This window comes from Ammospiza caudacuta, chromosome 16 (assembly GCF_027887145.1).
Source record: "Ammospiza caudacuta isolate bAmmCau1 chromosome 16, bAmmCau1.pri, whole genome shotgun sequence".
In the NCBI taxonomy this organism is placed as follows: Eukaryota; Metazoa; Chordata; class Aves; order Passeriformes; family Passerellidae; genus Ammospiza; species Ammospiza caudacuta.
Window position 1 is genome coordinate 17,273,890 of NC_080608.1, and position 24,568 is coordinate 17,298,457.

A 24,568-nucleotide genomic window follows, 5' to 3' on the forward strand; every position below is an offset into this window, starting at 1 on the left:
GCCGGCAGCTGAGCAGCCACTCACACCACCTTCCCCAGGTGCACAGGGGTTAATCTGGCCTCATTAACCTTCATTTTGTGGTGTACCCATGGAAGGCCCAGACCACCTTCCCCAGGGGCAGCAGGGTTAATCTGGCCTCATGAATCCCCTATTTTGGGTCTATCCATGGAAAGCCCACACCAGGTGAACAAGGGTTAATGTGGCCTCATGAATCCCCCATTTTGGGTGTACCGGGGCTGTTCTACCATCAGGAATTTCACAATTAAACCTCTCTCAGAGGTCTCCCTGAGAGGACTCGAGGGATGCAGCTGAAGCTCTGGGCCCAGCAATGGAGCTGTTCCCTGCTCATCACCCAGAAGTTGTTCTGAGGGGTCCTGGCCCTTCTGGGGCTCCTCAGCTCGACCAGGGGGTGCTGGGCTGGGCCCTGGCAGGGGAATGATGGCGAGGTGAGAGCCAGGCTGGTTCCACATGGAGCAGAAGAGCTTGAGGAGGATGTTTGGGGTGATGTGGCTCCTCATGGCTGCTTTGACATCCCTGGAGCCACGGCTGCCCCACTGAAGTCCCTCTCAGAGCTCTGTCTGACAGAACTGCAGCTGATTTCAGATGAGCCAAGGCACTGGAACGTGTTTGTTCTCCATGGGCCCTCCATGGGATTGTTACAAAAACATGTTTTCCCTGGCAGGAAAAGCTGCCAAGCAGAATTTTTATCATTCAGCAGAGAAGGGAAAAAGGGACATAAAATAGAAACCCAAACCCAGTCAACACTGTCCCCAGAAAAATAAGGGAAAGTTGCAGCAATGAATATAAATTAGGAATTAGAGCATGTAGGTGTCTGATAAGGCAGGCTAAAGGAATCTGTGAAATAGTAATGAGCAGGGGGTTAAGAACGAAGGGAAAACATCTTCCAAGAACAGTGAGAACCACCAGAATGTTGTGTTCAGGAACTGCTCTGCTGGGTTTGAATGGTAGAACCAAAACAGGAGAGGACAGAGTCAGATTGAGCCCTGCAATAAACCAAATCTGCTGAGCTGTCACCAAACTCCAGGTGAGAGAAGGCACTGGGCAGGCAGGGGCAGAAATGGGAGTGTGAGAGCAGAACAGGTCCTGTGGCAGAGACAAACAGCACCCGAGGGCCTGGGCTGTGCAAAAGGAAGGGAATGGAGCTCCCATGCATTCCTGCTGTGGAAAATGAAGAGAATGGAGCTCCCATCCCTTTCTGCTGTGGAAAATGAAGAGAATGGAGTTCCCATGCATTCCTTCTGTGGAAAATGAAGGGAACAGAGATCCCTCTCCCTCTTTCTGTGGAAAATGAAGGGAATGGAGTTCCCATCCCTTTCTGCTGTGGAAAATGAAGAGAATGGAGTTCCCATGCATTCCTTCTGTGGAAAATGAAGGGAACGGAGTTCTCTTTTCCTTCTGCTGTGGAAAATGAAGGGAATGGAGTTCCCATCCCTTTCTGCTGTGGAAAATGAAGGGAATGGAGTTCCCTTTCCCTCTTTCTGTGGAAAATGAAGGGAATGGAGTTCCCATTCCTTTCTGCTGTGGAAAATGAAGCGAATGAAGTTCCCTTCTCCCTCTTGCTGTGGAAAATGAAGAGAAGGAAGTTCTCTTTAGCTTCTGCTGTGGAAAATGAAGGGAATGGAATTCCCTCTTCCTCCTCCTGTGGAAAATGAAGTTCCCTTCTCCTCTTTGCCTCCATCCCCTGCCTGTCCCTGGCTCTGCCCTCAGGCTGTGCTGCACAGGGACCCTCAGGGACAGGCACAGGAGACTGAGCTCTGCAGCCCCCAAAACCTCTCAGTGGAGCAGCCTGAGCAGCCCAGCCTGCTGTGAGCCCAGGGGCAGCAGGGAAGGGCAGAGCAAGCATCTCCTTGCTGCTCTGAGTTTAGGAGCCTCCCTGGTCAGCAGAAAATCATGGAGCTGATAAAGGCTAATTGCAGAGATGCCTTTTATGAGTGCCTCCTTTTCCATGGGCTCTGCTTGGCTGAGCTGTTTTATTGATCAGATCCCTTCTATTGCAGCTCAGGGAGGAAAACAAGCAGCCCTTCTGCACTTGTGTTTGCTTTTAATAAAACACAGCAGGCAGAACTTGCTGGGGATGATTAAAACACAGCCAGGGAATTGGGAGCTGGAGGAAGGAGGGATTTCCTTCTGCCCATTCAGCTCAGGGTTTCCCTGCTCCGTGGAAGAGCCATTTACCAAGTAAATGCCAAAAGGGAGGAGAAATCTGGGTTGTTCACCTGTGGGGAACAGTCTGGGGTGAGGCCAGGGCAGTGTGAGCACAAATACCTGGAAGCTGGGAAATTGTGAGCTCGGAGAAGAAAAGCTTGGAGCAGAGGAAGGGTTTCCAGCAGCCAGGAGTTCCTGCTACATGGAATTGTGGCAATGGGGAAGGGTTGAGCACACCCCACTGTTTGTTATTAGCAATAATGCCAGTGGTGGCAGCAGATTAATTCTGATTCTGGATTAACGTTTCTCTCCTGCTCATCCCTGTGTGTTTGCATCCCAAGGGCTCTCTGGCAGAGGAGCTGAGAGGTTTTTTAGCTCTGCAGAGCTTCCCAGGCAATTCCTTCCTTCTCCACATCCCTCCCTTCAGCAAACACCTCATCCCTCACTGCTCTCTGGCTGCCCAGACATTCATCGTTTCAGCTTTTGTTTATTTAAAAACAAACACAAACAAACAAACAAAAATAATCAGCAACGAGAGCCCAGATCAAGGATCCAAAAATAGGCAACCAAGGAGAGACTGAAAGCTCCAGTCTTGGCTCATGGGAACATTTTTAGGTGATGAGCATTAAACAAAACCCAGGTAAAAGGAGCAGGAAGAGCAGCCTGGAGAGAGGTGAGAGGTGGCTGTGGGGTGGCCCCTGCAGCAGGAATTCCCCTGGGATTTTCCATCAGCCATGGAAACCTGCAGGAGGTCGCCGTGCCATGGACTTGTGGCGTCAGATGTTTATTGAAGAGGAGGGATGTGGAGAAGGAAGGAATTGGAAGCACTGCAGAGCCAGAAAACCTCCCAGCTCCTCTGCCAGGGAGCCCTTGGGATGCAAACACACAGGGACGAGCAGGAGAGGAACGTTAATCCAGAATTAATCTGCTGCCACCACTGGCACTATTGCTAATAACAAACAGTGGGGTGTGCTCAGTCCTTCCCCATTGCCACAATTCCATGCAGCAGGAATTCTTGGCTGCTGGAGATTTGGGGACAAGTTTGCATCCCCCAGGTGCAGGAATAAACAAGGGCAGGAAAAAATAGTCACAGCAATAAAATGCAGCAAGGAAGATTTAGGAGAGAGCCTAAAAAATTCCCTCCATGTGCTTCCCCTGGGGGGCTGCACAAGGAGAATGTGGAATCTCCATCTCCAGATGGCAGGGTGAAGTATAGCTGGGTCTGCTGAAACTGCTCCTCAGGGTCCCTTCCATGGCCTCGGAATCTGCTTTACAGCCTGGAAAGAAACACAGAGCTGAAACAACTGCACGGCAGATTTCCCTGGTGGTGAGTTGGTTTTTTAAGTGACAAATGGGAACTTCCTGTTGGAGAAGCCTGATTGCAGAGTAATGTGATTTTCTGTGAAAAATCCAGGATCACACAGAAGAGCTGTTTGCTGGATCTGCTGCCTTGGTGCTGCTCTGAGCTTTTCTTGGATCTGCAAAGTTGGTGCTGACAAAAGCTTTTGGTGCCGTTTTCCCTTCGGATGTTCTTCCTCCAGATCAAAAGGCTGATTAAACACAATAAACCAAAGGTGCAGATAAGAGGGCAGGAGGCTGTGCCAGCTCAGGCTTTCCTGCTTCCCTGTTCACAGCCCCTTTTTTTAATGGCTGGTTGTCCTGGCTGGCTTTGGGAGGTGTGACGTGAGCAGGGGCTCTCCCTCCTCCTTCCTGAGTGCACCAGGATGAACATCCCAGGATCTCCAGGCTTTCCAGCAGCTTCCACCCCTGGGAGGTGCAGGGACAAGGCCAGGCTTGGAACAGGACAGGGTTAATGTGGAGGGAGCCAGGAATGGTGGGGAGGGATTTGTGCAGGAGCCTGGAGTGCCAGGACACAGGGAATGGCTGCAGCTGGCAGAGAGTGGGTTCGGATGGGATGCAGGGAGGAATTTCCTGGCTGGGAGGGTGGGCAGGCCCTGGCACAGGGTGCCCAGAGCAGCTGTGGCTGCCCCTGGGTCCCTGGCAGTGCCCAAGGCCAGGCTGGATGGGTTTGGAGCACCCGGGACAGTGGGAGGTGTCCCTGCCATGGCAGGGGTGGAATAGATGAGTTTTGAGGTTCTCCCAACCCAAACCATCCCATTCTTCCCATCCCAAACCATCCCATTCCGTCCCATTCCTCCCATCCCAAACCATCCCATTCTGTGATTTGGGCTGGTCCTTTCGGTGCCAGGCCCCTCCTCACCCCGTGCTCAGCTGGCTCCAGTCCCAGGGCAGTGGGAGCCACTGGGGCAACTGGGGCTGCCCTGCTGGTGGCACCGGTGCCACTCCTTCCTGCAGAACAAATGCCAGCATAGATCACTTTGCACTCTCTCCCTGAGAGATGGGTTTATTTTTTATGTCACCGAGCAGGGTTTGTGAGAGCACATCTCTATTTCTGTCATGAGCAGCACAAGTGCAGAGTCAGGGCTGGGTACTCACTCAGTACTCACCAGGCTGCTCATTGTGATGTCTCCACACTTTCCCCTCCTCCCTCACTCCCAAGCAATTAACAGGAAATCCAGCTGCTGCCTGAATGGACACATTTCCAGCAATCTTCCTTGGTTCTTTATTTACTGTGAAATGAGCGGGGCACAAACTGCATCGTCAGTTCCTCTCCTGAGGCTGGGTCTGCTCGTCCTCCCACCCCAGCCCCTCCCTGCCCTCTCCCCATCCCAAACCCTGAGCTGGGATGGAAAGCAGGGTGGGGAACACCTGATTGCTGCCCTGAATCCCTGGAGGAAGCAGCTTCCAGGGAATTGGTGTCACCAAAGCTCAGTGCTCAGTGCTGGGTGTCTCTCCTGACACTGATTTGTGCTGAGCAGCTCAAACTTCACTTCTGCACTTCCAGAGCAGGGCCTGGCGGAAACGCAGGAATTGCCAGGCATTTCCTGCCGGGCAAAAATGAAAATTCAGTGTGCTGCTGTGAATGAGGAAGGTTTGCAGCAGTGGGGAGGCAGCCAGGGCCTGTCTGAGCCCGGGGAGCAGAGATGGATGGAGAACATGAAGGGAACCCCTGCCCAACCTGTGCCTTCCTCCCCGAGCAGAGCCCTGGGAATGCTGCAGGGATAAATCAGTGCTGGGGGCACACAGCAGACCCTGCCCTGCCCAGAGAGGAGCTCTGGGATCCCTCTGGCATCTCCCTCTGCTGCTCTGCACAGGTCCGGGGGCACCCGGGGCACCTTGCCCTGCTCTCGGCAAACACAGGGAGAAAAGATGAAAAGATTTAAGGCAGCCCTGGACTAGGGAAGGGCTCAGGGGGCTCTCCAGGAATTCAGCCTGACCTCGGTCCCCTCCAGAGCAGGAGGAGGAGGAGAAGGAGAAAGAAAAGGAGAAGGAGGAGGAAAAGGAGAAGAAAGAGAAGAAAGAAGAGGAGGAGGAAGAAGAAAAGAAGAAGAAGGAAAAGGACAAGGAGGAGGAGGAGGAGGAGGAGGAAGAGAAGATGGAGGAGGAGGAGAAGGAAGAGGAGGAGGAGGAGAAGGAAGAGGAGGAGGAGGAAAAGGAGAAGAAGGAAGAAGAAGAGGAGAAGGAGGAGGTGGAGGAAAAGGAGAAGGAGCAGGAAAAGGAGGAAAAGGAAGAAGAGGAGCAGGAGGAAAAGGAGAAGGAGGAAGAGGAAGAAGAGGAGCAGAAGGAGGAGAAGAAGAAGGAGGAGGAGGAAAGGGAGAAGAAGGAAAAGGAGGAGGAGGAAAAAGAGGAAGAGGAAGAAGAGGAGCAGAAGAGCTGCAGCAGACAGTGCAGAAATGAGGCAGGTTTGGGGAGGTCAGTGCAGAAATGAGACAGGTTTGGGGAGGTCAGTCCAACTGATGCCATCACATCTGGGATTTCCATGGTCAGGGGTAGGATGGATGTGGGGCGAGGTCTACAATCCCACTGGGCACAGATGGAAACACTCCTGAATTCTCCATCCACGTCCTCCATTCCAGGGAGGATCTCACCCACAGCAGGCTGTGCAGGGACCTTGAGGAGCCCTCAGCTGTGCCAAATCCCACAAAAATGCTTTTGTGCATCCTCTGGGATGTTGGGACAGGTCTCAGGGAGGTCAGGGGTGCAGGCAGGTTTGTTACAGAGCATCCAACCCTGATAAATCCACATTTAACCTTACAGCCACTGTGCCCTTGGCTGGTCCTCCCCAGCCTCTGCTCTAAACCTGGTGCTCAGCAGCCTTTTAAACTTATTATTTATCCTTTATCACTGTTATTTTAGGTTCTATTGTGTCTGGAGGAGCTTCCAGAGGCAGCTGAGGATGGTGGGGTTTGTTCAAGGCAGGCAGCACCTCCTCTTGGGATAAAAATCAATAAATTGGTACCAGCACTCCAAAATCCGAGCTCAATAATTATTATTATTAATTATGTTAATTAATGTCATTAATTACTAAGGGATTTACAGAGAGGGTCTGGCCACAGTGGGCTGGGTCTCTTGTGCTGGTAGAAATTATATTTAATTGGAATGAAGGAAATAGAATTAATTAATAGAATTAATGCAATGGGAGAATCAGCTCTCTAGTTAAGGTGGGTGTTTATTCCTCAAAGGAATAATTTCTTTAAAGGGCAAGTTAGGACCCACTAAAAAGTGCAGCACTGCTGGAGTCAGGGGATTTCAGGGTAAAACAAACTCAGAGCAGAAAGGTGTGTGGTGATAAATGTGTATGGGAGGATCTTAAAGGATTGGGGAGAGCAAGAATGAAAAATAGAAATTAAAAAAAATTCAAAATGACAAATTATTCATAGTGAGTGAGTGTGAAGTGGCTTGGGAGGCTGCCAGACCATTCTGGGGACTGAGAGCCCCCCTGGTTTCATTTCCAGCTCTGGGAAAAGCATCCAGGTAAAAGAAATGCCTCTCAAACAGCTTTTACTTGAGAGAAAAATCTGTTTTTATTTCAATAGCAGTGACATTCCTTTTGTCACATCCAGGCTCTTTTGTTCCCTTCGATGCTGCAGCTTTGGGTGGAAGGAGTCTGGCAGCCACACCTGGAACTTGTTTCCCAAAAATAACATTTACTTTTGGCCAATTTAATACTTTGCAACTTCTCAGGAAGAGTTTTTCATTTGCTTTCTGAGGGACTGTGTAAATATGAATAAAAGTCAGCTGTTTCACGAGCAGGGAAGAAAATATAAGAGAAAAAATAAAAAGCTCCTTTGGCAAACACCCACATGGAAGTTTTTAAAAGCAGCCTCAAACTGCATCTGTAGGCTGCAGCTCCTCCTCCACCCCTGTGTGTCCCTGTGCTCCAGGGAGGGAGAGCAAACAGCAATTCACCATTTTAAAGGCAATTTTGGGGTTTGGTTATGATTTGCAGTGGTGCTGTGCTGTCCCAGGCATCCCTGTGCTGCCAGCCTGGAACAAGGAGGGAATTGCAGAGGTGAGGTGGCAATTCCCTTCTGCAGCTCTTTCATGGAAAACTCACCAAGTTTGGGTTTTCTGGCACAGTTTGGAGTCCCTGCAGTTGTTTGGGGCTGGGCATAATTCATAATCAGGGTTTGGCACAAGCACTGAGACCTGGACAGAAAGGAGCTTCAGCTGCTGAAAGTAAAGGAATTTTGCTGAAAAATGCCCAAGGCACCTTGAATTAAGAGCATTTCCAACCTTCCTGAACAGCAGAAGCTCTTGCCCTGCCCCAAATGAATCCCCAAAGGAAAACCCTTTATATCATATTTTTCACAGAGATTTCAGGCCTTTCTTAAGCTGCTTTACCTGGCTGTGACCAAACCTTTTTCTTGTTTAAAACCACAGAATTTCAAACTAAAGACCTTCATGGATGCTGCCTGTGCCCTTTGCAGTCTCCCAGACCATCCCATCCATAAATCCCTGCAGTCTGAGCATGCTGCAAAACCTCCAAAGTAATTTAGCACAGGAGGAACCCACCCTGAGTCCAGGTGAGCTCAAGAATAAGGAAAATCTGACTCCTGAGAACGGAGCAGACGGCTCAGTGCTGACCTTCATACTGGGGATGTTCAGATGTAGATGAATTTTAGATTAAGAACTACGAATCACAAGCTCTGACAGCATTCAGAGTTATTTGACACAGAAAGCAGAGCTGGTGCCTGTCTGGGGCAGCAGTTCCCTCACCCTGGGGCTGGTGTGAGGAGGAGAAAGGCTGGAAGGATTTTAGGAGAGGAAATGTTGGTTCTGAGGAGGTTTGGTGAGCTGTGAGCAGAGAGGGAGCACAGCACGGATCAGAGTTGGGTGGTGAGAAAGGATTCACCCTCCCTCCTGCCTTCAGCTGCTCATTGGCATCTCTCACTGTGTTTTTTGGTGTTCTGAGAGAGCCAGGCTGTCCCAGGGATGTCTCAGGGCTGAGTCTGAGCGCAGCTGAAGGCTGGGTGTGGATGGCAGAGCTGACAGTAATTGTGAAGGTGAGAGCAGCGAGCTGGCAGAGCTCACAACGCCCCTGTCACAGGCAATAACGCACAGGTTTTACAGCTGCTCCCTCTGCCTCACACAAACACAGCCTGGCAGGGGCAGGGAGCTGCTGCAGAGGGAACAAAGTCACCCTTGAGGAGTTTACTGCTGTCAATATTTGATCCAGGAGGGCACAAGTGCCCGGCCGTGCCCTTTCCCGGGGAGCAGCCCTTGGACTCTGCCGCCTGCCGGGGCTATTTTGGTGCTCAGGGATGAAATTGAAGCTTTGCCATTGACAGAGCAATGTGATGTGAGGCTGGGGAGGCTCAGAGGGCACGGCTGGGGGCTCTCAGGCCAGGCTGGCACCCATTTAAGATGCTGTTTGCACACGAGGTGTGGCTCTGTCACCCCAGTGCCACCTGCGACTGGGGAACCCCTAAACTCAGCCAGGTTTGGGTGGGCAAGCCAGAGCATTCCCTAAAGAGCTTTTGAAATATAGAGACATTTCTTCTGCGCTCTGCATTTCAAGCTGGACTCCATTTCATTTCTGGGGATGTGTCACGTCTCTGTTAATTTCAGTATTGAAGCAAAGTGCCCCATTTTGCCCTGCTGGAATGAGGCTGGGTTAAACCTGCCCAGCAATCTGTCTCTGCTGACAGCTGAGGGACTCCTTATCAGCTCTGTCCTCCCTGGGGACAGAGGAGACAGCAGAGACAGGGAAGGCAAGAGGTGCTGTGGGACAGGGCAGAAATGGAGGGAAATAAACCCATTTTTATCTGGGAGAGAACAAGGTGAACCACTTTGATATTTCCTGTTCCTCAAGCGCTGTCATGGGCCGGATATTCTCTTACAGCACTTGGAGGGTTTTGGACTTCTCTGCAGTGATGAGCAAGAAATTGTCTTTGGATTGAGGTGACTCTCACTTCAGAAATAGCAGTTTAGTGTGGGCTGGGGAGATCTGGTCCAGTTAACCTCTGCTAACAACTTCTTTTTCTCTGATAAAGATGGGGCTTTGAGGAAAATCACCACCCCAAAAGTGAAATGTGTGGGGAATCGAGCAACAGCTCTTTTTTATTCAATCCCAGCTTCGATTTAGCAGCTGTTCACCACAGAAAGTGAGGAGCCTCTTGAAATCATGGGTTTAATGGTAAATGCAGTCTTTCTTTATGTCAGAGTGGCTCTGCTGGCCTCAATCAGGAATCCCACACTGGATGGGACTTAAATGCACGCCCAAGAACTCCTGCACGAGCTGTGGGGGACAGCAAATTCCAGGGGAAGGCTAAAGAGTTCCTAAACATCTTCTGCTCCGTGTTACCCCATAAAAACGTGTGTCTGCCAGAAAACTGCACTGAAATCAGCCGTCAGAAAGCTGCAACATGTTATTATAAAGAGGATTTTTAATCTTACACTTACAAAGAGAAGAACAAAGTCACTCAGTGATAAGTCCAGTTCTTCACTGAGAGCATGAGACATGCAGAAACTGAATTTAATTTAATTTTAGTGTTTTTAGTTTTTTATTATTTATTATTTAGTTTTGGGGTTTTTTTTGTTATTTTAGTATTTTTAGTCTCGTTTTAGTTTCATTTATTTTTACCTCCCCCTTCCTGCTCTGTGGTGCAGCAGAAAGTGTCACAAATGGGTAATTTTGTTCACTCAGTTATGTCCAAAGGTATTGGCAGAGGGGTTTTGGTAGGATGTGGTAAAAGTGTGAATTAAAAAGGTTCAATGGCAAGGCTCACTCTGCTCCTTACTACAGGGAGGAGAAATACAAAGGAACAGAGAGTTAAAATTGATCTAGAATGATTTAGAAATGATTTCCACAGTGACCAGAGACTGAAAAGGGTCAGGGACATCCCCCCAGTGAGTTGTGAGACTCAGAGGAGCCCCTTGAACTCCTGATGGAGTTTGGGTGCAGCTGGGTCCAGTCTGAGCCTCCTGTGCACAATTTGTGTCTGATGGAGTTGGCTGCATGGATTTAATCAGAATTAATTCAGGAACTGAGGGTCTGTGGTGAATACAGGGTGTCAGCCTTGCCTAAGGAGGAATCTCTCAGTCTCAGGTAAGGAACCTTGTTGTACTTAAGGAAAAAAGTGTTTGGCTGGAAGTCAAACTGCACTCAATGGGAAAAGTGTGTGTGAGATCCTCACTTGCTTTGTTCCTTGGTTAATGAGTCTTGGAAAAGCTGCCAGCTGCTCTTCATGTGCTCGTTGTGCTCCGTGTCCCTGCTGCCCTGTGAGGCTTTCCTGGAGCAATTCCTGCCTCTGCAGCCTGTCCCTGTGCATTACTGCTTTGGTTCATGTTTTCCTGGAGCAATTCCTGCCTCTGCAGCCTGTCCCTGCCCATTCCATGTGGGGTTCAGCTTTTCCTGGAGCAATTCCTGCCTCTGCAGCCTGTCCCTGCCCATTGCTGGTTTGGTTTAGGTCTCAACCCCATCCCTGCCAGAGCAGGAGGGCCAGTGTGGGTCTGTCTGCAGGGAAATAGCTTTTGCAGAGTGCTCAGCCCACCTGGCACTGTGGTGTGTCACAGATATATTTTATGAAAAATCCTTTTGCCAGGATCTTTTCTCCTGAGAAGCTTCAGCTTCTCCCTGTTTTGCTGCTTTGGAATGTGATTTGGAGAATTGTTTACCCAGCACGTGAAACTGTTTTTACTTGATGACCAATGACAGCCCCACCTGTGTCGAGGCTGTGAGCAGTCACGAGATTTTATTACCATTCCTTTCCTTTCCTTTGCAAGCCTTCTGATGTCTCCTTCCTCTTCTCTTTAGTGCAGTTTTAACATATAATTTTCTCTTAATATAATATATATAATAAAATACTAAATAAGCCTTCTGAGACATGGAGTCTCAGAAGACTTATTTAGTATTTGCTAGCCTTCTGATGTTACCTTTCTCTTTTCTTTTAGTGTAGTTTTAATACATCATTTTCTTTTAATATAATATATTTAATAAAATAACAAATCAGCCTTCTGAGACGTGGAGTGAAGACTCTCCTCTCTCCCTGCTGCTGGGACCCTGTGAGCAGCACCCCAGGCTGGAGCATCTCCCCAGCCCAGCCCTGCAGGAGATGGGGGTGGCAGCTCTGCATGACTCAACTCTGCTGCCAGCACCGAGCAGTGGCGGGGAGGAGCTGGTGGGATGGAGAATGGCAGCGTGTCAGCGAGCTGCTGCTGGCAGGGACGTGCTGTGGCCATTGCTGCCATCTGGGGGGACATTTCCCCCTCCCCTGGGCAGGGCAGGTGAGTCTGTGGGGTCCTGTGGTCACCTGTGGGCCACCAGCCAACCCCCGTGGCTGTGACAGGTGAAATCTTCGCTAACGCCTTCAATCCAGGGATCGATCCATCCATTTATCCATGGATGGAATTTATCCTTTTATCCATTTTATCCATTTGCTGGGTTTTCCCATCTCCCTAAGGAGAGGAGGAAGAGGAGAAGGGGCAGAGCCAGGCCAAGGGGACAGTGATGTGTGGGGGTGCTCACAGGGGTCCCAGGATGAGGGAAGAGATGAGAATCTGACTCCATGTTTCAGAAGGCTGATTTATTTTTTTATGATATATATTATATTAAAAGAAAACTATCCTAAAAGAATAGAAGAAAGGATTTCATCAGAAGGCTTGAAAGGAAAGGAATGGAATGATAAAAGCTCCTGACTCTCAGAGAGTGTGAGACAGCTGGACTGTGATTGGCCATTAATTAAAAACAACCACATGATACCAATAAAAGATGCACCTGTTGCATTCCACAGCAGCAGATAATTATTATTTTTCTTTTCCTCTGAGGCTTCTCAGGAGAAAAAATCCTAGCAAAAGGATTTTTCATAAAATATGTCTGTGACAGTGGTGTGCCAGGTGAGCTGAATTCCCCAGTGCCACCAGTGCATCCTTTCCAGGCTGGGTCCTGGATTGCCATTGTTTTTTTGGGGACTTTTGTATATTTGTGAAGATTTTTTCCCCTAATTTTAGAAATTGTTTTTTGGGGGCTGGTTTGGTTTGTTTTTATTTTTTTTTTTTACTCATATATAGAAAGTTTCAGTTATAGAAGTTGTAGAAGACTCCATGATAGCAAGATGGTACAGATATTGCGTAACATAAGTGCACACTAAAATTACATTTTTCCAGAAGAACAAAGGAAGAAAGATGCCCTCTAACTGGAATTTTTGCATACAAAATCACTGAAAAGTTTTTAATCTGTTTTGCAGGAGAAATCAGAATTAATTTTATGCTGATATATAAAGAGTGATACCATACCAGGTATTTTGTCCTAGGGAAGAACTCCAGAGCAGGAGCACAGGAGAGTGGATTTTGGGGTTTTTTGTCCAAATTCAGGTTGGAGGTCAGGCCTTGGGGACACAGAGGTGCACCTCCAGACCTCTCATCCTTTTCTCTGCAAAACACAGCAGCAGTTTTGGAATCAGCAGATTGCCCCAAGAACCACCAGCTGAAGCTTTAAGCTGCAAACAGGGGCCAGCCAAACTCTCCCTTTTTTTGACAGAAATATCCTTTTGGCTCCAGCACATTTCCCTTGCAAAGTGCTGTCTAATACACACAGTAATCCTGAATTACTCCTGTTTCAAGCACCAGCCAGGTCTGCAGAGCGGGGGGCTCATCTGCATTGCAAAGCTGCCATCGGTGTCTGGGAAGGCTGAGGCACTTTTATTCTGATTTCCCTTTGAAGCCAAGTAACCACAGTGGCATTATCTGCATCTGGGCTGGCACTGACAGGCTGTGGCGGTGCCTTTATCCCTGGCTCCCTGGAGACAGCACAAGGGGTAATCAGCAGCCTCGAGTGCTCCAAAACTGAGCCTATTTTTTCCACTGGATTAGCAGCAGCAAATGCACAAGCACATTATTAAGATGGTGCATTCATTTCTTTGGAGTCAGGATGGAATTTTGATAGAGTTAAAAACCCCATTAATATTTACATCACTTAGTGGTGCTGGTAGTAAGTACATTTATTTTAACTCAAGCTGCAAAGCATTTGGTTCTTTGTAATCACAGCACTGCTATTAAGTATTCATAAGGCTGCACAATAGAGTGTCACAGGAAACCTGGTTTAATTTAGTGGTAAGTCAATGTTTTAGGTCTGTGTAAAAACAGAAACTAATTTACCAAGCCTTCTTGCTTGTGTTTTCCCACCTGGGCTTTGCAAACTTTCCTCAGCTTGGCTCTGTTCAACCTCCTTTTTGTTCCTTTGGAAGTTGGGAATTTGCTGGGGGAGTCTTGCAGGTGTGCAGGTGGTTTGGGACGGGCACAGGTAGGATGGGAAGAGCTGGAAAGGTGCCTGATGGAAAAAGAGCTGGAAGTGCTGGTGTAAAGCAGCTGAACATGGGCTGGAGGGTGCCAGGGGGCCAAAACACCGAGGGCACCTGGATCCTGCAGCAGGTGTCTCCAATGGGGGAAATCTGCATTTATGGGAGATCCTGGAACTAATCCCTGTGTTTCTCCCCTGCAGGATGAGGTCTCTCCTATGGACGTTGAACTCCCAGCTGCCTGAGCCTGCTGCCTGTGATGGAAGAGCTGGATGTGAATGTGAGGTATGCATCAAAATGCACCTGCAGGGCTGCAGGGGAGCATTTCCTCCCTGCCTGCAGATAAACCTCTCTGCTCATGCAGCAGGGCCTGGTTTGGGGTTTCCTGGAGCTCCTCTGAGCTCGTGACATCACCCTGGTGTTTGAGAAGTGTCAAACGTGGCCCAGACAAGTCAAGGATTTCTTTTCAGTAGAAAATGTTATGAATTTTGAAAAGGTTGCAGTGTGATGTTGGAGAGACGTTCCTGGAAATTTTTGGCAGTTCAGTTTGGAGCTTGCATTCATCACAGCTCGAGGGAGGTGGCAGACCTCAATTTCTCTAATTCCAGACTAGAAAAATAAATGACCCACGAGTATTCCCTATTTATATTTTATTGGATTTTTTAACTTCACGTGGCTCAGAGATTGTTATTGGGTACATTTATTACAGGCAGTAGGTTAATGAGATCCTGTCAAGGGGTTTGAAATGAAAACCTCAGTTTGGTCACAGCAATCCAGAGAGGCCAAGCTCTGCCTGGCTTGGGCTCTGACCAGTGTAAATCACAATTGTGCCATGTTTGGGACTATGGAAACCTCCCCAGACTTTGGTGAGGCTCCATCATCCCCCTGCAGGGCATTCCCAGGTGCCAGGAATGAAGCAGAGCCTCTGTTGGTCCGACAGCCCCTCCATATGTCATGGCAGCTAAATCTCATTCTCTTGTATTTTTGGAGCACGGGTGACCCTTATCTACACCAGTTCTGCATGGCAGTTTTGCCCTGCATTTTTCTGCCTTTTTGTCCTGCCCTTTTCCCTCTGCTCCTTCTCCTCCTTTCACCTCCACCCACCTTTTTTTCCCCACTCCTTTTTTCCCAACTTTTTTTTCTGCCATTTTCCCCCTACATGGGTTTTCCCACCTGATTTTTCCTTCCTTTTCTCCCCACGTTTTTTCTTTAGCCTGCTTTTTTCTCTGCCTTTTTTCCCCTCCTTTTCCCTCCACCTTTTTCCCTGCCTTTTTTTCCCTCCCCCTCGTCCCCCCTCACCTTTCTTCCCTTTTATTTCTTCTTTACCCACTGCAACAATTTAGGAAATGGCATTTAACTGAGAATCTGAGATTTGCTCCAAGCTGGCACCTGATTTTCCTGGGCTGGCTGAAATTTCCCTTTGAAAATCTCCTTAATGATGATAGGGGAAGATGTGTGCTAATGGCTTCACAAACAATTCCAGGGGTGTTAATTAATTAATGGCTGTGAAATGGCTCTCGATGTCTCCAGCAGCCTCCAGGGCAAGGCTGTTACAGACCCAGACAAGTTTGACTCCTGAATTTTCGGGTCATAGATAAAGGCTCAGCACAAACCTGTGGGGAAAGGAAGAGGGCTACAGGCAGCCAGGAAATTTGAGATTCCCCAGCGGAATATCTCCTTTTATTCTAATCAAATTGCAGACTCTTCTGTCTCCTTTATGGATGCTGGCTTTTCCCACACATGGGCAATATGGAAATATTGATCCCACAATTTTGTTCCAGGCAGATTTTGGGATATTGTCCTGAATGCTTCAGTAAAGAGTTCTTGTTTCCTCAGGTTGTTACAGTCTGGATAAACAGATGAAAAAAAATTTTACCTTTAATGCTGGTAAACAGCTTTTACAAAGCCCCTTTAATACCAGCTGCTGGTGAAGGCAGACTCCCTTTGCAAAAACAAGGTATTGTTTCAGTTTGCCACAGCAGTAATTGCCTTTTATTTTTAAGCTGAGCCCCCAAACCCGCTGAATTTTAGATTGATGTTAATTGCTCCCAAACTTGGCTTTATCAGCTTTACTTTTCTCACTTTGCTGCTGAAGGTGTTTTTGTGGCTTGAAAAGTGCAGAGCCCTCCAGCGGCTCTGTGTGCAGCTCATTAATCTTATCTTGACTTTGAGGAATGAGCAGCAAGGCGAGGGAACGAGGAATCACATCGCTTTGGGTTGGTTGTGTTTGTTTGGAAGCAAAGGCAAAATCCCAATTTTTAACCCAAAATCCTGGTACAGAAGCACAGGATGCTGACAGCCGGCCTCCATCCACACCCCTGGCAGAGAATTGTGTGTTTGGGGAGTCCCAAATCCTGGAGTTTGCTGTGCTGGCTCCTTCTTTCCATGGAGCTGGGATGGGTTTGGCTCCTGGTGCTGGGCACGGGCAGGAGGAGGCAGGGAGGGTCCTCAATCTCCTCTCCCCATCCAAGAAACAGGAGCAAAAGCCATGGAGGGAGAGAGAGGGACCCAAAGCCCCATCCCTGGAGCTCCAGGATGTCCCGGAGGAGCTGGGGGTGCCCTCAGTGCCAGCCCCTCCTGAGACTGGGCTCACTGATTGCAACCAAACAGGCACCAAACAGGCCCAAAGTGTAGGAAGTGGAAGGAGCTGAGGGAAGAGTTTGAGTGCTCTGAGTGCCCTGGCAGTGGGGATTCATGGAAAGCAAACAGCTGAGGTTGCAATGAAGTCTTTATTCCTGTGTACACAAGGTCTTTGCAAAACCTCTCCAGCTCCTACACTTGGAGCCATTAAATCATTGTTTATCTCGAGTCCTTTGATCACACTTGTGTTTAGGTGAGAAATAGCAAGCTATAAAATGTCATTTAACAGGCCACACTCAGCCTGGAGCTCTCTTCCTCCTTCCCTTTCCAGGGGAAGATCAGCTCTAATCCTTCTGTGGTATCAGCAGTGCCCAGCCAGAGGGGGATTTGCTCTTGAATTTCTGCAGAGCTAAATGTACTGATGGGGAGGGTTTTCTGCCAAATCCTGTCTCCTCCACCTGATTCCCTGCGCTGGGGAAGGGTCTGGAGCACCAGGAGGGGCTGAGGGAGCTGGGAAGGGGCTGGAGAATTCCTGAGGGAGCTGGGAAGGGGCTCAGCCTGGAGCAGAGGAGGCTCAAGGGGAAACTTTGTGGCTCTGCACAGCTCCTGACAGGAGGGGACAGGGACAGGAGCAGAGGGAACGGCCTCAGGCTGGGCTCAGGGTGGGCACAGCAGGAATTTCCCCATGGAAAGGGGGCTCAGGGCAGGCTCAGGGTGGGCACAGCAGGAATTTCCCCATGGAAAGGGGGCTCAGGGCAGGCTCAGGGTGGGCACAGCAGGAATTTCCCCATGGAAAGGGGGCTCAGGGCAGGCTCAGGGTGGGCACAGCAGGAATTTCCCCATGGAAAGGGGGCTCAGGGCAGGCTCAGGGTGGGCACAGCAGGAATTTCCCCATGGAAAGGGGGCTCAGGGCAGGCTCAGGGTGGGCACAGCAGGAATTTCCCCATGGAAAGGGAGCTCAGGCACTGGCACTGCCCAGGGAGGGTTGGATCCCCATCCCTGGAGGTGGCACTGGGGGCTCTGGGCTGGGGACAAGGTGGGGACAGGACACAGCTGGGACTCAGTGCTCTGGGAGGGCTTTCCCACCTCAGTGATTCCATGAAATGCTGTGAGCAGCCAGCTGAAAGAGGCTGTGGGGCTTGCCAGGTATATCCTCTGTGTGCCTGGAGGTGCTGAGGTGGGTGGGCACAGCAGGGACACTTTGGGAGGGATGCACACAAACACCTGGGGCATCCCTGAACCTGCAGCCACAGAGCATCCCCCACCTGCCAACAGCACCAGGGCAAGGCAGGAGGGCACAGGCAGCAAGGAATGATAAAAATTCACTTTTGCATTTTGTGCTACCAGCCAAACATTTCCAGTAGCCAAAAAGAACTACTGGAAAAGTAGGGTATTTTGGCTACTGGAAATGCTTGGCATTTGTGGGGAAAAGTTCTCTTTCCTAAACTGGGAAAGTTGGGGGAAAAGTTCTCTTTTGGGGGGAAGTTCTCTTTCCTAAATGCTCCCTCCAGCCCAGGCCCTGCTCCACGGGGGAGTCACAGCCTGGGTGTTTTTCATATTGTTCAACTCTTTTCTCAGTTTCTAGGGAAACACTTTAAAGCACTATATTTATGGGAACATCTTTCCAAACACCTCCGCCAACACTTAATTAATGGAGTTTTTGAGCCTGGCTCCAGCTCCTGCAAATTAACAGTGTGCTCTTATGGCAGCTGTGCAAGGGAGACACCCAGGCTCTGGAAATAGAGCAGGGGTGCAGAGGGGCAGCTCCCGTTGGTGTTTGTGCCCAGCCCCACGGGCAGCTCAGGCCTCTGGGGGGCTTCATCTGCTTTTATCAGAGCAGTCTGTGCACGTGGAAATTCCCTGCACTCAGAGCTGGCCCACAAAAATGAACTTTTTGATGTCTTGCATCACATTTTGATGTTTTGCATCACATTTTGATGTCTTGCATCACATTCAGAACATGCACTCAGCTGAGCATGGAGAAGGAGGTTTAACTAAAAACCAAGGAATCGAAGTGTTCTGTCTTGAGCCAAGGGCATTCCAGGTCCTTGCTTAGAGAGGACACCTGTCTGGAGCCTCCACAAAGTGAGGCCATAAAAATGAGCTGGTGAACACCAGGGCTGGGAGGCTTCTGGCTGCCAGCACTGGAATTATCTTTAACAAACGTTGGTTTTTATAGTAAAGTTCAAAATGAGCTGGGAACTGTTTTTGTGTAGCCTGGAGTCACACAGGGGGTCAGGGAGGTTCTCAAATAAAATGTATTTTAGAAATCAATGTTTTATCCTGTCTGTGCCAAGTCTTCCATTAGCAGAGGTAACTGCAAGGAACTGTTTTGTTCCTCTGGAGGTTTGAAACTGGGAAGCTCTCCAGGAAATATCAGAAGTTTGACAGCCAATAGCTGTGTTTGTCTTTGCTGTCCAAGGTGTAAACAGGCAGTGGGAAAAGGGCACAGCCTGGATATTTTAATGCCCAGCCTCGTGCCAGGACCCTTCCAAGGGTTTTGACTAAATGCCTCTCATCTGACAATATTTTCCTGACTGCAGATATTGTTTGAAAAAGCAGAGCAGGACCTCCCTGGTTTCTGATTTGAACATCTTGCAAGCCCTGGGCTTTGGGGCAAAGATGGGAACAAAGGTTTGAGAAAGAGAAGTCAGAATGAGAATTACTGAGAAGTGTCAGAGGGGGGTTTGATCAAGTGGTGACAAATCTCTGGGCATAGGGCAGGGCTTTTTTTGGGGGAATTTTTACAGGAAAAGGTGTAGTAAGATAGGACATTAAATGCTCTGAGCCCAGGAGCAGCAGCACAACCCCTGAAGAGCTGTGGGCTCTGTGCACACCAGTTCTGCACCTGGGCATTGCAGGAGGCAATAATTCTCAAATTCTCAATTCTGTGAGAAATCTGGGCACTCAGAGTATGTTTGGTGTGAGCCCAAACCTTTATTTACCTACTCTGTATCATGGATCTGCACCCAGTCCCTCCCTGTTCCTAAACTCCCGAGGGAAAGCTTGAGTGGTGCATGTGTGTAATGGGGATGTCTCTGTGAGGTAAAATCATTCTGTACATAGCCAAATGACAAACATTCTTGTGCAGAAATGCACCCTGGGCTCTACCTTCAGCACTGGGACAATATGGAAGGGAAATGAATGAGAATTATTTGGAATATTGGAAATGAGGAGCTTCAGTCCATCAGCTCTCCTGAGCACAGCTTTGTGTTGTTTGTTGAACAACAAACCTTGTGTGGGACAGGAGAGAGGCAAAGCCACCTAGAAAAGAGGGGATAATCACATTATGGTTATGGAATATGCACCAAAATCAGGATTGCCGTTCTGCTTCTCTCATCCCCCTCTGTTCCTCATGGAGCTGCTGTTGGCTTGGCAGAGGCTCACTTGGGGCTCACTTTGGAGCAGCAATTCTAATTAGGGACTGATCAGGGCATTTCTGATTAAACTTGTGTTTGATCTTTGGTTTTATTCATCATTTACAAAGAGAAATGATTGTTAAAACATCTCTGCTGTTCTGTGTAGTGTGTCTAAATCCCTGGCTAAGTCAGAGATTTGGGTTTTTTCATTGTTGTGGGGTGTTGGCACCTCCATTAAAACCCTCTGGGTCTGCACAGAGCCCCAGCTCTCCCAGCAGAGCTGCTCCATCCCTCTGAGCATCCTGGAGCCTCCTCTGGGCAGCTCCAGCTCCTCCCTGGGCTGCACATCCCAAAGTGTTGTGAGAACACAGGGGAATGTCCAGCACATGAAGGGGACAGCTGGATTAAAATCTGCAGACTTGCAAATATATTACAGGGAAAAAAGATTAATCCAGGGTGCTGCAGAGCCCAGGTGGATGTGCCAGGGTGGGATTGGTTGGCACAAGGGCTCTCTGGAAGTTGTCAGAGGGTGCCAAACAAGGGATTAGCAGCAGCTGCCTTTGCTCCATGTAAACACTGTGATCTTGATCTCCTGCTGATTTCAGAAGTTAATTTTAGCTTACATTCTAGGTGACAGTCTAATGGGTTTTGAGGGCTGTACTCACATGCATCAGCCCTGCAGAGGTATCTGCTCACATGTGGGTGTGAATTATGTAACTGGGGATGTGCTGCCTGCCAAGGAGCAGAGCCAGGCCTAGGCAGAGCCCAGAGCTCCCCAGGCCTGGCTCGATTTCCTCCCTCATTCCCCAGGGACAATCCCCAGGCCTGGCTTTATTTCCTCCCTCATTCCCCAGGTTCAAACTCCTGGCTCTGGCTCAGACCATGAGAAATCAGCTCCTGGTCCTGGATGAGTGCTCAGCCCCAGGTCCATTTTGTACTGGGAAAATGCAGAAATTCTGCTGTGCCAGCTGGGAGGGAGCAGGGAGCAGAGCTCAGGGATGCTGGGCTGGCACTGGCAGCTCCCTCACCTCCAGTCCTGGGGGGCACGCTGGGCACCACAGTGGGGAAAATATCCCTAAAGCTTGGGAGAGACTCCCAAGGGGGACACAGAGATGGGGAAGGGTCTGGAGAGGCCATGGGGGAGCAGCTGAGGGCACTGGGATTGTGCAGCTGGAGAGGCTGAGGGGGTGGGACAGAGATAGAGATGATAGAGATGATAGAGAGATAGAGACAGAGAGATATAGAGATGATAGACAGAGATATAAAGATGATAGAAAGAGATATAGAGAGTGATAGATAGATTGACAGAGATATATAGAGATGATAGAGAGACAGAGATAGAGAGAGATAGATATAGAGACGATGGAGATGGGAAAAGGGGGCACTGTTTTAAACAAAACGAAACAAAAAAGGATTTAGATTAGGCGTTATGAAGAAATTCTTTACTCAGTTCTAGTGAAAGGTGGCCCTGCCCATGGCTGGGGGAGTGAAGTTAGATGCTCTTTACGATCCCTTCCAAGCCAAACTTTCTGTGGTTCTATGAAAATGCAGCAGCAGGACCCCTGAACCCCCCTCCAGGCAGAGCAGCTGATATCAGCCACAAGCACTGAAAGGAGATGTACAGCCAGATCCAGGCTGGCTTCTGGGATGTGTTTCAGGGTCTGCAGCTCCAGTCTCTGCTCTGGCACAGGGACAGGACCCAGGGCAGGGTCAGGCTGGATTTTGGGAAAGATTCTTCTCCCAGAGGGCGCTGGCACTGCCCAGGCTCCCCAGGGAATGGGACACTGCTCCAGGGGTGCCCAGGGTGGGATTTTGGGGCTGTGCAGGGCCAGGGGCTGGGCTGGATGATCCTGTGGGTCCCTCCCAGCTCAGGATGCTCCAGATTCAGTCCCTGGGGCTGAGGTGGGAGCAGGGCTGGGGGTGCCGGGGTCTCCCCAGGTCCCCCCGTGTGTGGCAGCCCCAGCAGGTCCCTGTCCCCAAACCGGGGAGGGCTCCCAGCACGGATTGACTGCTCAGCCCACACACGGCAATTTCTGAAACATTCAAACTGCCTGTCTTCTTTGCTTCATCCTGACAATTGGTTTTAATCAGTGTTATCAGCTGCTTAAAACACTTCATTCTCTGGAGCTCTGCAGCTTTCAGCCTCCGGAGATTCATGGGGCAGGGCTGGGGATGGGATCAGGAGTTTTGTTTCAAACCAGCACAAAAGGAGAAAACCTCATCCCTCATCAATACACTTTCAAAAATAACTCATCCCTTCCCTCCCACCCCACTGCCACAATTTATTTGATTTTTTTTTTCCAAAAAACCACTCAAATAAGTGAATCATATGACCGAGTTATTTTGATATGTGGAGTGCTGTTTATTCCTGGCTTGTCAATACTTTAATTAATTTCAGCCTGTTTCTAAAACAGAAGTGAAGGGCATAATTGACTGGGATCTGCTGGGAGCTGTCCTGCCATCTGCATGGGCTGAAGTGAAGCAGTGCAGCATTTAAAGGCATTAAAGGAAACTAAATGCCTCTGGATTAATGCTGACTTCTGATTAATATTTCAGAAAAGGATGTGGGAACAGCTGGAAAGGCAGAGATCAAATCATCACTTCCCCATTGTCATGTTTCTGTACTGAGCCACATTATCAGCTTTACTCATAAACAACTTATCTCGATTTGTAGGTACTTAAATCCTAATGATTTTTTATGCCTGGGATTAATCAGGGAAGCAGGAAAGAGGAGAGGCCAATGACAGCTTATTTGTGGTTATGAAATGTTCCAGAGGGAAAAGCCCTGGCTGGAAATGATCAACCCAAGCCTTTATTCCCCACTCCCAGGGAATGTTAAACCAAGAGAACTCTTTGTGAGGCTCCCAGTGCTGAGAGTTTTCAATCTCAGGGGTTTCCCCTCTGTGTGCACTGGGATCCAGGGAAGGTTCCTGCTCTGCCCCCATGGCTGATCTGTGCTCTTTAACTGCTGCAGAAAATATGCAAAAGCACTTGAGCTCATTTAGAAAAGTTGGGGTGTTTACAGGAAAGTGAAAATTGAGCTTGAAAGAGTAATTACCCTTCTTTTTACTTTCACATTAATGATTATGCAGAAGAGCTTTTTAAATATGTCCATATGTGGGTTTTAAGCATTCATTCCCCATCAGTATTTCACCTTTTTCCTTAAGTGATTTCTATATTCCTGCTAACCAGCAATCATTTTGCCTGAATCTCATTTCCTCATAATAGCAAACCCATCAATCTCTGCTTTATTAAAGAGGGAAGCAGGCTTGGGAGCCAGAGCTCTCCGATTTGATAAAAGATGTTATGCAAACCATTGATTTCAATTTACAGCAATATCCACTTCTTCCATTATTAACAGCTTGGAATTACTCAGACTGAATAATTAACATGTATTCCCGATGATGGATCATTCCAAAGGCAGAAAGAGCCCAGATTAAATCCCTGCTGCACCCCAGGGAGCATCTGCTGTTTGATGTTCCCCAGGGGAGCAGTGGGACATGGCACGAGGGAAGCAATCCCAAAACTGATTTCAGAGCTAAAATTCCTCTCCCAGATGTGCCAGGGGCAGTTCCTGCCCTGCTGGGCTCTGCTCAGAGCCTGGTGGTGACCATTTCTGCCCAGGGCTGCCACCAGGATGCCACCACCCTCAGCACAGGGTGGGAAATATGGGTTTAAAACTCTCGAAGGTGAAAACCCCCCAGGCAATGTCTGGAGATGTGGCTCAGGGCAGCGCTCCTCTGGCATTTCCAGAGCTTGTTTGGGTGAGTAAAACTCAACATTTCTGGGTGCCAGGAGTTTCTAATCTCTTTTAGCTTTTCTCCAAACCAGGAGAGCTCAGTGAGATAAAGTGTAAAAAGCCTGGGATGGTGTTGAGTACGTAAAAGGTGACCCCAGGGCCGGTCAAGGTAAAACCCAATAACAGTTTTTCCATTTTTCAATTACCTGAGCAATCTCCCAGCATTAATCCTGGGTGTCCAACACTGCTCTGTAGGCTGAGAAGGAATTTCCCTGCTGAATTAGTGCCAAGTGTTGCTTTTAATGCCAGTTTATCTCCAGCCACACTTGATAACAGGAAAAACGCCTTCCCCACCTGTAAATGTAAATTCACACAAGCAGGTGAAGGTTTAGGATGCAGTTTATTCAGGATATATCATTAGAAACAGCTTTAGGAGAAAAATATCAAAATTTTGTTATAAAATCAGATTAATGAGGAATTTATTGCATGCTGGGTGTTACCTTCTGAAAAAAAAAGAAAAAGAAAAATTAAAAACTTTCTTTGATACAGCAAATTATTTGTAGAAATGCAGATTTAAAATATGGCTGACATTGGGGGGGGGTTGTGTTATTCTTTCTTTTTCTTTTCTTCTTCTTTGTTATGTGAAAGAAATTATTGATCTCAGAGTGGGGGAAAATTAGCACTTGGAAAAAATTATTTCCTTTTCCTAACTCTGGAAAAATTACTGAATAAATAAAGAAAAAAAAGGAGGTAAAAAAAAGCCAGACTGTTCTGTGTTTTGTAGCACAGAGTGAAGAGAGAAAAAGGCAAAACATTATGTAGATTTCAAAACTGAAAATGTAAAATGCTTGTCTGGAGGAAAGTTTGAACCCATTAGTCCTTGTCACATCACATCAGGAACTGTAGTGACAAAGAGTGATGGGTTCAGAATGGAAAAGGGGAAATTGAGGTTACAGGTAGGAAAAAATCCTTCCCTGTGAGGGTGGGATGGGATTCCCAGAGCAGCTGTGGCTGCCCCATCCCTGGAGTGTCCCAGGCCAGGTTGGACAGGGCTTGGAGCACCCTGGGACAGCAGGTGTGGAATGAGATGAGTTTTAATAGTCATTTAAAGGTCCCTTCCAACC

The 24,568-nt window shown here is 48.5% G+C and overlaps 1 protein-coding gene across 1 annotated transcript in view; it reads left to right on the top strand.

Annotated features, from left to right (window-relative positions):
- The first annotated feature begins 438 nt into the window (after window positions 1-438).
- HTR4 (5-hydroxytryptamine receptor 4) overlaps window positions 439-24,568 on the top strand; it is a 57,308-nt gene continuing 33,178 nt past the window's right edge. Inside the window, exon 1 of the mRNA XM_058815147.1 lies at window positions 439-446. Coding sequence (XP_058671130.1) covers window positions 439-446 — 8 coding nt within the window. The remainder of the gene's footprint in view (window positions 447-24,568) is intronic.